The sequence below is a fragment of the Oncorhynchus masou genome, chromosome 16, assembly GCF_036934945.1.
Source record: "Oncorhynchus masou masou isolate Uvic2021 chromosome 16, UVic_Omas_1.1, whole genome shotgun sequence".
NCBI classification, from domain to species: domain Eukaryota; kingdom Metazoa; phylum Chordata; class Actinopteri; order Salmoniformes; family Salmonidae; genus Oncorhynchus; species Oncorhynchus masou.
The window spans coordinates 9,177,316-9,192,960 of NC_088227.1; the positions used below are offsets into that span (position 1 = coordinate 9,177,316).

Below are 15,645 nucleotides of genomic sequence, written 5' to 3' on the forward strand. Positions count from 1 at the left end.
AATTTAGTAACATTTTAATTTTGAGTTAAGATAAGCAAGATGTCATTTAGATGGTTTAAACGTTAACTTGATAAATGCATGTGATATGGAACTAATTCGAAAATTATATATTTTTTGATTCTTTGGTCGGATTTCAAGTGAGGCAATGGGCTATAGTTTTGGTGCATTCGGGTAAAGCTGTTGATCCAGCCAAAAAATAAAATGGCAACCTTTTTCTTAACTCGAGAGCTCTTCGAACAGACACCAGAGACCGAATCAGGCACCACAATGAAGACTTTCTTTCACCATCCAAGCTGTCACATTTTGCATTTAAGGGTGTGATTATATATATATTTTTTCAATTGACATATTGGTAGGCTTGCATTACCCCATACAATAACGATCATAAAAATTATATTATTTTTGCTTCTTTACAAAATGTAATCAGACAATACAATGGATTATTTTAAAATAATACTTTATTCAAATCGTATTTAGATGTGAAAATAACCAACCCTATGTTATTAATCGCGTTAAATGTGTCACTCATTGGAAGACAAACAAATTCCACTTTTGCTTACTTGTCCAGTCATCCTGGTACTTTCCAATTTAGCCTATTTAATTGTGGATATGGGAACGGATAGAGTAGCCAATGTCCTACACCGCAAAGATGGCATGGATTCAAATCAAAGTAGAGTCCTTGATATGAACGAGATTCATCAAAGACAATTAAATGTGTATTAAGTCCTTATCTATTTTAAAATCAAAAAGATGGATCACCAATAGCATGCTAATTGAGTTAATAACTCATTGTTGCCATTTACTTTGATCTATAATGGTCATTTATCTCTGGTAGACCACCGGACAACGGCAGGTTGAATCAACGTTGCTTCCATGTCATTTAAACAACAAAATGTGGGTGACGTTGAATGAAGGTGGAAAAGCTGTCAACATAAGCGATTTTTTTTTACCCAACGTTTAACCTAAATTCAATGACATGGTGACATTTTGTTGATTTTACATTGAATGAAAATAAGTTGACAGCTCAACCAAAAACGGTCTTTAAACTGACGTCTGTGCCCAGTGAGAAACGAGTTCACCTGCTCATCCAATGCTTCAGAGGTAGGCTATGCGAGCATGCAGGCTAATCTGAACATTTTAAAAAGGTAAAATATAGGCCATACGGTGATTTCGCGATTTAAGTTACTATAAAACTGTCTAAATCATTTTTAGGCTACCTCGAATGTTTGAGAGGTATTGACTTGACAACAGGTGAGTTGATTTCCGTGAAATTATCTTTTGTCAATCTGTTTTAAATGAATTATACTTGATAATTTCTTATCCGTGCAGATAGCGGTAGTCTATATGCTAAAATCCCTGTGGCAGAAAGAGGTGGCAAGACCAGGAAATGACAAGTGCTGAAGCACAGTCACATTTGTGCAGCCCACACACATGCATATTCAACATTATTTTTTTTAGAATTAAATAATTGTTTTGTGAATGTGAATTTTTCAGATTTTAGGCCAAGTATGGTAATCATAAATCATATAGAACGTATTTTCTTGATAAATGGCCTTGTCTTGATTCTGTCTGATAGGCGATCTTGCTTCGTCAAGATGTAGGGTTAGGCAATTGTTTTGTAGACCACTTTTTAAAAATCTGATTGGCTATAGCCTAATGTCATTTATCAACTATTTAATTTGAATACCATTTTGCTCTTTCATTTTTTTTGTTAGGCCTAGGCTACATCAAAGTTTTCAGCCTAGCACAATTGTAGCATCGGCTATAATGCTCATTGTTAAAATATGTTCAGCTCGGATAAAATCTTAGTTGTCTGCTTTCCGTAATGCATCTGTTGAATGAGCCATATAATAAACGAATTGTATTGTGGTGGATGGCTCTTTTCGGTCTTTTTCCTAGATGTAGCCCCATGCAAATAACCAAACCGCTCAATCTTGTGGACCTTTCAAAGGGTATGGTTATGACCTACTGCACTCAAATTTCTTCCATTCCAACCACGTTCCCATTATCATGACTGCACAGAGAAACATTCGATAACAAAAATAGCAATAATGACTTCGGTCTTTCTATTGAAACTTGCATGTCTCGGGACCATAAATACATAGGCCTATATTCACAAAATGTTTTTCCATTTTCTGTACCACTATCGCTTGTGCTGGTATATAGCATGAAAAGGGAATCTTTCCAGCTCGGGTCTGTTGAATTCCAGCTTATTGCAGGTAACTTGTTTTTGTCTTGATGTTTTCATTTACTGTAACTTTTGAATGAATGTTGATTTGATCAATGTTAATTCAACCGGTAAAAATAGACTCAAATTGTTATGCTAGATTGGTGTTCCATAACCCAGTCGTTGGTGTAGCTATGGAAAACCGATAGGATAATTACGGTTCTTCTTGACATGTTACACCATTTGTTTATATGTATACAAACCTATAATAGGTCAAAATCGTAGCATATAGGAATGTATTTTAGTGTTATTACATTATTAGGCTACATCATTATAGAAATATACCCCATAGGCTATCTATAGGCCTATAACTTTCGTATTATGAAACAAGTCCAAGTAATGTTCCATTAAGACTACATACTGTTGTCCACTAGCTAGTAAATTCAGTATCACTTGTAATCAGATCAACATTTGCACCGTAATTAATATAGCACAAAGCAAAACAGACATTTTGATTGGGAATAGGAGACGCTCGAGCACTAATCAGAACAATGACCCTCAATGATAGAGGCCTGTGTTTGGACTTTCCAGCAATGACCGATTCTCTTGAGGTGACTGTAGCCTTCAGTAACTAACTATAGTGTGAATTCGGAATGATCTTTGAATTGTGTTAACGTTGTGCTATTTACTAGCTCTATAATTTTGCATCACCTCTCTATCCCCCATAAACGCACAGCCTACTTGCATATCGAAAATTTTGAGATAATATACAAAAAAACGCAAGCAACTCTTTTGAGGTTATATTTGAAAAGATCCCGAACGTCTTGGAGTAGAGGGATGGCATATTTGCTGTCAATGGGGCACTTGATGCATTCCGCCACCACTGGCTCAATAACATGAGAGAGATTTGGAGAGGTCAGTAAAGGGGTTCTGCGCTTAGAGTGAGGGCCCGGGTCCTGAACCGTTCCTGCTAATGCACCGGAGATGTAAGTGAAGCAAATGAGCTTGTGTGGAGTCCGTGCTTGTTAACCCAATTCAACAAAATGAAAAGCTATGATCTCAACTTTCATGTCACGGTGAGGGCAACAAGAAAGAAACAAGATGGATGGAAATTATTCACTGGAGTATTTTTGTAGCAAACACTGTTCGACGGTTTCAGAATGTTGGACAATTGTGGTATATTCCTTTCTCAGGCGAAACACTTACAGAAGTGGAATCCCAGCTCTTCGCAAGACAAATGGCAGCTGTATTAAGCTACGCGCCAGTGCGGCAAGCTACCAAAGGCATCGAATCGTGTTGCAACATCATTCCATGTGCACCGGACGATGGAAAAGGCCCCCCATGACCACAATCAACCTGTAGGCCTGCTCTCTTTGTTTGGGCAATGTCTTATGAACGATTAGTTCATTTCAATTACACCAAAAGCTGTGGGTGTTTGCTCAACGGAGGGCCTAGGCTATTTTTGCCGATGACACTGTCTAACATAATTGTTAATAATGACAATATGTTTCAAAAGAGAAGTCACATTTACATATTAATGTTGCACTGCAGGTGCACGGTTGCTATAACTTGGAGGTCGGCTAGCCTATAAACCCTATCAAAATAGCTTTTTGAGCATGCACGAGAAAAATCGCGTTGGTGGTCTGGAGAGGGCAGTGGTAGCCTAAATTAATAAATCAAGAATTGGAATATGAATTTAGTTGATACAGTGGTGAATTAAGTGTAGTCTACTAATCAAAATGTTGACATTCGGAAGAAACATCATGGCAAAATGAAACGTCATTGCTTTGGAATCAAATGTAGACAAGCCTGTCACCAAAGAATGATGGATAATAGAGAACTGTTTTAGCTTATGACATATTAATATATTATTTCACAAACCTGTCATATTTTTTATTGATATAATGGAAGCACTTCGGTAACTTGTAAAGAGCATTTTAAGCATTGCGAAGAAAAAGTTGTATTATAGACACCATTGATGCCTACTGTGTGCCATCTTTTCCAGAAAATTGTATAGGCTGTATACTCACTATATAAAGTGCTGACAGCATAATTACTACTATCCTACTGTAGCAAATAATTATAGTATAGATGTATTATTAGAATTAGATAGGCCGAAAGCTTGAGAAAAAGCTGCTATCGGCGGCTTTAATTGATTGCTTTATTGTTTTTAGATTTCGCCAATGTGAATTTCAGATTATTGCACCAAACTGTTTAATCTTCTTTCATGAGTAGCATAGATGAAGTGATAAACGTGTGTGCCAAGCCTCCTCAGTCAAGACCCTCTCATCCACTCCAGTATTATTTGTATTTTAATTCATGTTTCTTATATTATAAATTAAATGATGCTTATATGTTAAGGGGGACGGGGGCTTTAGCATTGGACCAAGTGTGGATTTAAAGTGTACTTATTAAAAGTGCGATTTGATGATATCAGCAGCCGATGTGATCAAATCAATTATCGTACATAGGCTTAATACTTTAGATAGTTGGGAGGTCTTTATTCTATCAGAATAAATATAACTATTTATATATACACCTCCGCCAAGAAATGTCGTGCATTAACAATTAACAAAACGGAAACTTTACCGTTCTAAGCAAATGTTCCTTGTGCGTTTAAACTCTCTTTTTTATGTAAAAAAATATACATATATTTTAGATTTCGCCAATACGTTGAACAGTGAACATATACATATATTTTTTAAGTGGAATTGGTCGAATGCCATAATCTTTTTGTAAATGGGTTTAACCCCCCTTAGATTTTCCTGTCCTTTGTTTTATTGTCGTTATTACAAATCTTGGAAGCGACTGACACGTTCGTCTATTCAGTTATTTGGGTCTGTTTCTCGAAAAGAGTGCCTTTTGCGTCCCTTTTGAAATTTTAAGTAGTAACCATGCACCAATATTTTATTTTAGAAACCTTTTATATTAACTGAAGTCATTTTTAATATTGACCACAGGGTATTTTAATTAATCAGATTTGTTATATGAACAAAGGTTTGCTAAAGTGCCCTCCGTCAACCCTGTGTCACTTCTCGGAAGATTTGAACTCATTTAATCCCCACATTGTAAAGTTTCCCCATCATTGTAAAAGCCCTAGTTATTTTGTTGCTTTGACAAAGTTATTTCTGAAGATTATTATTTCGGCTATTTCATATGATTAGTGATTCATTTAAGTATGTCCCGTATTTTAAGGTCAACCATGTAACGTGAACTAAACTCTAGTTTTCAATAATATCCGCTTTAGCCGATATCCGCATAGTTGATGTTGGAGGTGGAACTGCATTAGAGCTGTCAAATCCCACAAACGGAGATTGTTATTGGCTGCACTGAGTCGCATTGTTTCCAAGTTTGAATACCGGAATGTGAGAAGTCATCTACACCTTGATTAGGATTAAAGAAATCCTCATTATTTTGTTGAATGATTTTACAATTTGAGCGTAATTTTCTATAGCATACATTCTCTTTCTGAAAGTCTAACAAGAGTGGGGCAGGTGTGGTTTAGCGAGAATGATCGCTAGAGCAGCTGCTCACTGATTTGATGGCTCCAGCACAGTTCCACCGCTGACATCGCCAAACATCCGCTATGCTGGGTGTGTGCTATCGCAGGTTAACGCTTGATCTGATTTAATCTAGGCCTAATAAAACAAAACAAAATTCAAAGAGACATTGCACATCTAATAGTGAAATCATCGCGTAAAAGCGGTGAGCTAGTTCTACTATTTTTATGGCCAGACAGGTTACCCGTGAAACAAATCAGTGTTAGACGTCCATACATGTCTGAGGACGTCGGGAGATGTCATGGAAACCGTCCACTAGGGGCAACAATGAGCACTGTTACCTTCAAGTAGGTTTCGTTTTTTTCTCGGGCGTTGCGGAACGGGAATGACGGACAGGAGTAAGGATCCTCTGATTCCAAAGGTTGCATGTTGGAATCCAGCGATAGAAAGTAGTTTATTTGTATTTGTTTACATTTCTGTTTTAAGCCTATCCCAAACCGTAACTCTAACCTTAAGAAGTCTGAGTTAATGCCTAAACTTAACCTTAACTTGTGACGGTCAACCCAGTTACTTTATTTAGCACTTAAAAGTCACTTACTGCAGATATATGTTTTTTTTTTTTTTACCAAGTTACACTTCTTAAAAGGCACAGGAATAGTGGAACGACCCATTTGTTATTCATCCATATAAAACAATGTTGTCCACCTGTGATAACAAGAAAAATTAATGTTATAGGATATTGTATTTGAATTGCACCAGCAATCACCAAATAGCCTAGTAAGCTGTTAGACGAGTTGCACCAATGACCATAATGATGACGATAGGCCTATATACGCCTATACTGTAGCTATATAGCCTATCACAAGGTCATCTTTCGCAGGTGTTTCTGTGACACACAAATCAATATCAGGTCCAATCACCTAAAGAGCACACACATCAATATGTATAGACCCTTTTCCAGTTCTGGGTATTTCTCCATTTATCTCTCTCCTAGATGCTGGATACCAGACATCCCAGCAGAAATATACAGCAGCTCTTTTGATAGCCTATGTTTAGTCTTAATGTTTTTGACACCTTGAGGCAAAGCATCAATACTGGTTTGATAGGGAATGTGGATATTTAATGTATTCTATACCACCTTCTTCAATGTCCTTGTTAAGCCAATAAATCGTTTATATTATAACAAATATAAACGTATATGCGTGTATATACTGTATAAACATGTTCTATTGTGATTCTTTCCCCTATTGCCAAAACAAATTGAGAGCTTCTGTGGTGAAATATTTACCCATTCTTATTCCTGCACATGTGGCTCGAAAACATCTGTACAAAAACAAAGATCCAATGAATATGAATCTGCAGTCTATAATTAAAGGGCCACTTGGAAAGGCATGAATATGCAAAGACATCCACCAAGAACAAGGAAGATGTTTGTATTCTGGGAAGAAGACCACTTCGCTGGACATGGCTGATCCTTGCCCTGGTGCATTGTGCATGTACTTCAAATTAACTGTGATTGTGCCTTTGATGTGAGTCATTGTATCATTCTGGCAAATTTAGAGTTTGCAGATGCAGGGTGTAATGTGACGGCTGTACACTACAGCCTCACACAGCTGAGCCGTAGCCCATAGCATGTTGTGAGGAGCATGAGAATAGTCTTTAAGATGTACTTCTCTTCTGTGGTAATGATATGTACACTGAACATAAATATAAAAGCAACATGTGACAATTTCAAAGATTTTACTGAGTTACATTTCATATAAAGAAATCAGTCAATTGAAATAAATTCATTCGGCCCTAATCTATGGATTCCACATGACTGGGCAGAGGTACAGGCAGGGGTGCAGGCAGGGGTGGGCCTTGTAGGGCATAAGAATGACGTTGGAGGAAGCTTTTGATAGAGGAATGCACATTCATATTATCTGGCAAAAGCACTGGTGTACATTCCTGCAGTCAGCATGCCAATTGCACGCTCCGTCAAAACTTTAGACATCTGTGTTGTGTGACAAAACTGCACATTTTAGAGTGGCCTTTTATTGTCCCCAACACAAGGTGCACCTGTGTAATGGCTATGCTGTTTAATCAGCTTCTTGATATGCCACACCTGTCAGGTGGATGGATTATCTTGGCAAAGGAGAAATGCTCACTAACAACGATGTAAACAAATTTGTGCAGAACGTTTGTGAGAAATAAGCTTTTTGTGCTTTTTTCATTTCAGCTCATGAAACATGGGATCAATACTTTACATGTTGTGTTTATATTTTTGTTCAGTGTAGGATATACCCATTGATTCTTGAAGAATATACCTTATAAATGCCTTATGAGCATAGTACAACTTTATATGCTGATGATATATTAATTCTATCATGTTGAATATAATGTAATATGTAATATGATGGATATTATCACTATTTCAGTCAGGTTATTCAGGTGTAACATGACTTTCTGCCGCTTGATCTAATACACTGTAATAAAAAGCACAGCCACAAAGTGTCCAACAGCGAGTATAAAGATAAGTGGCACTTTGCAGTGTTGGTATCTCAATTAAATTGATTTTCTCTGGCCAATTCTTTAGAAGTGCACGTCACAATTCATTTAGCAAACCACATAAACACTCAGGAGAGTGATTGCATTTTCATCTAAATCACCCATATCCCTGTCCCAGATAACCGAAGAAGATTGCCCTCAGGAAAAATGCAGTATTTGAAATGAGGCATTGATATTATGAGACTAATCACGTTGTGTGTTCTCTTTTGTGTTAAGGAGACACCGTCATTATGGTGTGAAAAGACAGTTACAGTGGATTTCCACCCACCTGGCAGAACAGTTCCCAACAGTTTATCCCTCCTGTTAGAGACATCATTAACACTCATGATGTCTACAGGCTGTAATGATTTTAGTTCTTATGTTATATGGAGGATCTCCCAATAGAACCCTTGGCAAATAGACTCTGACCTCTATGTGGTTAATTGCATCCTAAGATCCTTTTTGTTGTTGTTGTCAGGGCCATTCCCCTCTATGTGTTGTCCCTTGTATGACTCCCTACGTATTATCATTAGAGTTCCTAGCATTGAAGCTGTAGGAAAACTAGTACTTTTGGCCAAAGGTTTTTCTGCGGTTACTTCTTCACTATAAGAAAACCTTTTATACCAGGTAAAGGGTGCTCATACCACAATTGAGCTGAGGTGAAAATGTACATTATGTTCCTATTTGAATTCATATTTAATCTCAAATTTCAAAAATGCTGTTTTGTGAAACCCATCCATTCTCACAAACCTGGTGCACGTCTGTGTGGCATTGGCCTACTATGTTTGCTAGACAATCTCAATTTACCCTCTCCCTTATATTTCCAGTTTTTCAATTTCCACCTCTTACACTTTCACTTTCTCTCTCTCTCTCTCTCTCTCTCTTTCTCTCGCTCTCTCTCTCTCTTTCTCTCGCTCTCTCTCTCTCTTTCTCTCGCTCTCTCTCTCTCTTTCTCTCGCTCTCTCTCTCTCTGTCCCTCATTCTCTCTCTTCTCCATTTAATCCCCTGCTCTTGTGAAGAGCAATGGGACAAGCAGCTGTGCTCCCGGGGCTCTTGGAAAGGCAGCCACTCAAGCCACTCACAGGAGGGATCCAGACCACCTGGCTCCTGTCCTGGCCAGCCCAGCTTCCATCTCCCAGCCAGGGGAAGATGGGGCTGCCGTTAAAGACTCACACTATAGCCGGGGTGGGGGATGGGGAAGAGTGATCGTCGACCTCTGACCCTCAGTACTCTCCCAGTGTGTCCCGATGGACACCATAACACACAACACAGACAAATCTATGGAATCTATGAACAAAGTACATTTTCAGTGCAATGCAACAACAAAAAAATTGATCCAACGCCATTGAGTTATGTTGCATCATGTATTTAACAGGATATATTTCCCTACACCATGTCAAAAAAAGAAAAGAAAAAATACTTTAAGAGAACATTCGTGTGTTGAACATGATGAACAATGGGTCCTACATCTGGGTATATTTAATCCACAATAAAAGCCTGGCTCTGTTTGGTTGTGTTATTGAGTTCAGCTGCTCCCCCCTTGCACAATCAAATCAAATCAAATGTATTAGTCACATACACATGGTTAGCAGATGTTAATGCGAGTGTAGCGAAATGCTTGTGCTTCCAGTTCCGACAATGCAGTAATAACCAACGAGTAATCTAACCTAACAATTCCAAAACTATAACCTTATACACACACAAGTGTAAAGGGATAAAGAATATGTACATAAAGATATATGAATGAGGGATGGTACAGAGCAGCATAGGCAAGATGCAGTAGATGGTATCGAGTACAGTATATACATATGAGATGAGTAATGTAGGGCATTTAAACAAAGTGGCATAGTTTAAAGTGGCTAGTGATACATGTATTACATAAAGATGCAGTAGATGATATAGAGTACAGTATATACATATACATATGAGAGGAGTAATGTAGGGTATGTAAACATTATATTATACAATCCCTCCATCGCTCAGGTCCGAGGTCAAGACTACGCCACAATGTCTCGCTCCATACAATAGTCAAAATGCATACTTTTTTTGGTTTTGTTTACCACAGACATTGTCACTTTCGCATCGCGTTACCCCAAGGACAGCTGTGGTTGAGAAGCAAAGTAGCGTACACATGCATTCTACCCAGGGCATGTCCCAAATGACACACCATTCCCTATGGGCCCTGGTCAAAAAATAGTGCACTATAGAGGTGCCGTTTGGGACACCCACCCCCAGTTTGGCTGTGTGCTTGGACTGCGGCGTCGGTCGGATCCCTAGTGAAGAGCTCTCGAGAGTGTGTGGGCGACAAGCAGCCAAGCGAGGCCACGCTTAGACAAGTAGACAAGACTTCCAGAGCGCCACCGTGCTGTGGGTATGACAGAGGTGGAGAGGGCACTGAGTAAACATGGGGGTGTAGCCATTGTCCAGGAGGGGTTGGATGATGACTCATAATGTTCCTTCCAGAGGATCAGGGCCCGGTTGCATGAAACACCACAGGTACATTTTCCCCTTATCTTCTCCCTTAAAGTTCCTTAAATGTAAATAAGTTGCACAAAACACGTTCAGGTGAATTTCCTCCTTAAATTAAGTGAAAAAGTTAAAGGTGCCCATGAGGTCCCTTAACTGCGTCATTCGGTATAGATATCAACGTAAACAGCATTTGTGGAATGTTTCCTTCATCTGCCCTGGTTTCCAAAGGAAAACATCAACCAGCTAGCTACTTAACTAAACAGTGGAAGGTGCACAGTCCATGGCTACAAAGCTAGCTGGCTTGTTTTTTTAAAACCTTTATTTAACTAGGCAAGTCAGCCAATAACACATTCTTATTTACAATGACAGCCTACCCCAGCCAAACCCAGCCAGAACTGGGCCAATTGTGCACCGCACTATGCGACTGCCAATCACGGCCAGATGTGATACAGCCTGGATTCGAACCAGGGACGGTAGTGACACCTGACGCTGAAGCCACTCGGGAGCAGCTAAACACTCTGTAAACTACTCCGTAAACCAGCCGGATGTGCTAGAAAGTGATAGAAGCAAGTTGATTAAAAAAACGCCAACCGCTCTGAAAGACACAAATTCACATACAGAGGTTATTACTGCATGTCACTATTACCCCCCACCATGACCTCAAGCAGGTTACAATATCGCTAGTAAATGAGAACGTTCGTGTCCTCATCCAAAAACTTTCGTTGCCCAACTGCTCCGCTCTGTGGACAAACCACTCACTTCACTGCTGTCCCACGTGCCCTTGCTGCCTGCCCTGGTCTGAATAAGGTGTTTGTTCAGCAAAATTAGCTTTTAACAGAGACACCCTAGTTGAACCATTATTTGTCTATGCAACTAATCAATTAATATTCAAACTTTTAACCTCTAAACATAAATGATTTAATTGGATATGACGCATTGTCTATTCAAATCATCTCGTTGATTAAATACCTACACCTGCCTTGTAACACTAACTGAACATAAAAAACATTTGTCTAAAATGCTCAATGCAGAATAAACAAGTTATAAACTGCTTAAATTATAAACCATTTGTGATTTTGGAACTGGGAGCAGTTATGGTCTGTCCCGTATAATACAGATCCTTCTTCATCAAGGTATATACTGCCATCTTGTGGTGAGAAAGTTGTTTGACGCTCAGTTGCTGAATTACCCAATGAGGAATGCGAGTAGCGTTATAGTTTACACGCTATCATTTATTATTTATCACTTCAACATTTGCTTGAAGTACATTGTGAGTACAGGTGTCCACTGACCCGTGTTTTAGATGACTAGAGTGAGTACAGATATTTTTTGAGCAAAGTATTTGTAAAACTGGTTTCAAATATTTAGAGAGAGTATGAGAAATAGAGCGGGGCGAAATGGAGTGAGAAATAGAGAGAGCGCGTGAGGGGTTGAACAGAAAAACCTTAGGATAAGATCTCCCTGTTCTAATATGTGAATGGGGTGTCTTTGCTCAGAAAGGATACCACATGAATTTGTAATGATTTTTTTTCCCATTGGGAGGAAACAATGGCATGTTTGAAAGCAGAACAAGTTGAGTTTTATTAGCGATCCCCTTCACGAGGCCAGCTGCCCATATGGAATACAACGTGTCCAACAAGGGTCACAAAAGAGCCAAGTGACAGCCTTTACAAAACCCCAGAGATACTTACTCCTCATCCTTACTCTGAGATGAGCTGACCCGACTGACAGCCGAATAGAAACAAAAACGTCCACAGCTCTCCATCCACCACTGCCACAACATCCCCTCTCTGTTCTATTCTGCATGTGCAAACCCCTAAAGATCCACAGCTGCACTCAATTCTATATTTGGGGTTTCTTTGTGAATTGATAAGCAATGCTGCTCTGTGAAAAACAGAGTGAGACATTTTTTTTAATTGGTTTATATTGACTATAGTTAATTTGATGTTTTAGCAAATATTGTTAATGAGAACTGAGAATATATTTTTGTTCTAGCTTAATTGGTCATTTGGAGTGCTGTAATAAGCCATGCATGCTTTTCAATTAGGAAATGTAAGGAAAACATCACAAAACATATATATATATTTGTTGTAGACCTTTGCACAACTCGAAAAAGCCCGTTTTTACTTTCGATATGAACGAAATTGTCCAGACTGTGTTTGCAAGATATTCTCTTCAGAGTTATTTGTTTCCATTTTTGCTTTGTGACCCAACGTAAACCCTGAACCGAATTAGATACAGGAAGTAATTAAACAGGTTTTGCACGATCTTCTACTTTAAAAAGGGAACACGTTTTCATCTAGTTCTGTGCATAATGGCATGTATCTATGTAGCGATTTTTACGAATAACGAAACATGTATATCCGTGGTTCTGTTCGATTCCCCTTACTGGGCCGGTATAAAAGTAATTTATTGTAGGTTAATAAATGAATAATAACCACATCAAACTGTCTTAGGTCTATTCACTGCCATAAATATTCAAGATCAATCAACAGTCCACCCAAAAAACATAAATTAATTCATAATATGAGCATTTTGCGCACTTTACAACAGAAATAACATTCCTTTATAACATGAATTTGGCAAACATTATAAAAAGAACGGAATTTCAAGAACCCTAACATTGTCCAGACCTCATGGGCCACAGAATAATTAGCTCTGATATGGGTAAAATAGAGATCATAATATCGATACAATTTCAATCCCTTTCTTCAGATTGTATTTTTGTTGAATCAAAGTTATTTGGAGTATCCATCGTCTACCAAGTCCATTGGTACATTTGCGCCATATGATGCACACTGGGCAGCTGTGAGATGGCGTCGGGGCTGTAGTGAGAGCGCATATGCAAGTGATGGAGAGAATAGGCGCTATACGCCGACAGAGGTATTCCAGCACTGAATGAGGCCTCGAGTTCCTGACTTTTGTTAGTATCACATGGCTTTCCATCCCGAACCAAAACCGGAATGGCCACCCGTCTTGGGGACACGAAATTAACCATCTCCATACCCTTCTCAGCCCGTGCTCTCTTCATTTTATACCGGTGATTCTGGAACCAGATCTTCACCTGAGTCGGTGTCAGTAGTAGTGCATTTGCAAGGCGCTCCCTCTCCGGCGCCGAGAGATATCTCTGTTGTCGGAATCGTCGCTCAAGTTCGTAGGTTTGAGCTTTGGAAAACAGCACTCTCCGTTTCCTCTTCTTTCCAGAGTCGCTGCTGTCACCTGTGGCGTCCCTGTCGACATCTTGGGATTCGTCGGCGGACAGCTCTGGATATTTCGGTTCGTTTCGAGAATCAACTGACAAACTATGCACTGTTTGGAAGGAAACAAAGTGGATCTGGTAATCAACTAGGGATGACAACAAACGCTATGAAATGGGTGTACATTAATGTTTTAATTTCTAAAAACAAATCTTCATCATATAGCAATTTGTTGAATATAAAAAATATTGAAGAGACTACTAATAATCGAAAACAATGGCCTATTGGTGACAACAATTTAAATACTTTGATCAGGCTCTACGCATAGATAGGCTAATTAAAATGGCATTACGAACGGATAATTTTATAAATTCTGATTGGACATGGATAGACTAATACTTTAATGGTAGCCTCATAAGTTAAAACAATACACGTTTAAATGAAATCGTGACGTTTTGCATAGCAAACCAAATCATGAATGCAAATGTTTTTAATAATGGCATAGGCCTATAACTTAACGGATGAGCTATGACTAGGAATTAGGCAGATCAATGAGTTCTATACCTCGATGTTTACGAAACTAACTTTTTTAAGCTACTCACATGAATATTGGATGGTGCTGGAGGAGGCAAGCCATCTTGAGTAGGGATTACCACCACCATCACACAAAAGGCTCTTGTAGGGCACATTTCCAGTGTTTTCAGAAGATGGATTTTGCGTCAAAGTCTCAGTCGTTTCCACCTCGTTCTCATCTTCAGTCTCCTCCGTTTCAGAACCTCCATTGGTGTCAGGAAGATCCAGAATGTCCTTTACAGAGAAGCCCGTCTTTGTGTTGCTGAACGACATGGCGTGAGAAAGTATGTGGCGCGCACTGTAAACAAGAGTTCGTTTTTTCCCCCTGCTGCTGTTCTGAACCAGTATAACTGAATAAGAGTACAGTATTTATAGATGAGGTTTTAAGATGTTCAGGGTTATGTCCTTTGGGTTAAGCTAAACGGAGACTTAATCGGCATGCAGTAGTTTACCGTTGGCTCGTCGAGAGGACTCCAATGTGCTGGTCATGGAGGAGCGCAGGAGTTGGTGGAGAGGCTCACGGATAAAGCATGGCTAGGAACACTGGCATAAAGGAAGCTGTCTCCAGACGGATTGGTCCATATAAGGTTCGTTGAAACACTGAATCTGCAATGGAAAATGAATCGGAATAACGGAGAAAGACAACGCGTGTAGGCGGGTCCTTGGAGTCAAGTGGATGAAGACTGTGGGTGTGAAATGCTCGGGTTTGGGGACATCCGAATCTCTGTCATTGGTTCTTCAGAAATGTGATGACTGGTATTATGGGACAGTTAATCACCGAGATGGGGAGGGACATTTGTGCATGTAATTTCCATATAAACCATTAAAATATATTGCTTCAAAGCGTCATACAAATCATATTTATTTAAGAGCAAAACCGTCATTTTGACATGTATTTTATTACCCTAAAGATCGAAATGTGAATTTTGGGGGTGTAATATGGGTAGGCTAATTCATGAAATCCATTTAGGTCAATATTTTGGTTCAGGCTTAACTCAAGTAGCACATAGGCCATACTCATAGATTAGACGTAACATTGCAAACGGAAATCCGCCACACTCAAATTTGTATGATATGTTACGTTTGGTAGTTTTACATAAGACAGATGATAACTTAAAGGCAAAAAAATAGGGTCGTTGGTCAGGGTGGATGGGTGAACGTATAACGCTAAAGTAATTACATACCATATGAAACACAACATTTCATACAAAAT

General features: G+C 39.0%; 1 protein-coding gene and 1 long non-coding RNA gene across 3 annotated transcripts; one reads left to right on the forward strand and one right to left on the reverse strand.

The window, feature by feature from the left end:
- The first annotated feature begins 17 nt into the window (after positions 1–17).
- On the forward strand, positions 18–9,701 carry LOC135557428 (uncharacterized). Of its 2 annotated transcripts, none has more exons than XR_010458210.1 (2): positions 18–315; positions 9,213–9,701. It is a non-coding gene; the product is annotated as an uncharacterized LOC135557428 (long non-coding RNA). The 2 variants fall into 2 exon arrangements; XR_010458209.1 differs by lacking the exon at positions 18–315 and adding an exon at positions 336–2,219.
- Positions 9,702–13,420: 3,719 nt separating this feature from the next.
- On the reverse strand, positions 13,421–14,705 carry LOC135557169 (homeobox protein Nkx-2.2a-like). Its single transcript, XM_064990378.1, has 2 exons — positions 14,462–14,705; positions 13,421–13,971 (listed from the first exon to the last, which is right to left on the reverse strand). The coding sequence occupies exons 1-2, from the start codon at positions 14,703–14,705 to the stop codon at positions 13,421–13,423; spliced, it is 795 nt and encodes a 264-aa protein (XP_064846450.1).
- Between the last annotated feature and the right edge of the window lie 940 nt (positions 14,706–15,645).

Excerpts from the sequence above, each read along its gene's own strand:
- LOC135557169 (XM_064990378.1), bottom strand. The coding sequence starts at position 14,705 with ATGTCGTTCAGCAACACAAAGACGGGCTTCTCTGTAAAGGACATTCTG. Across the intron at positions 13,972-14,461 it reads CAGCACCATCCAATATTCAT|TGCATAGTTTGTCAGTTGAT; the intron begins GTGAGTAGCTTA and ends CCTTCCAAACAG.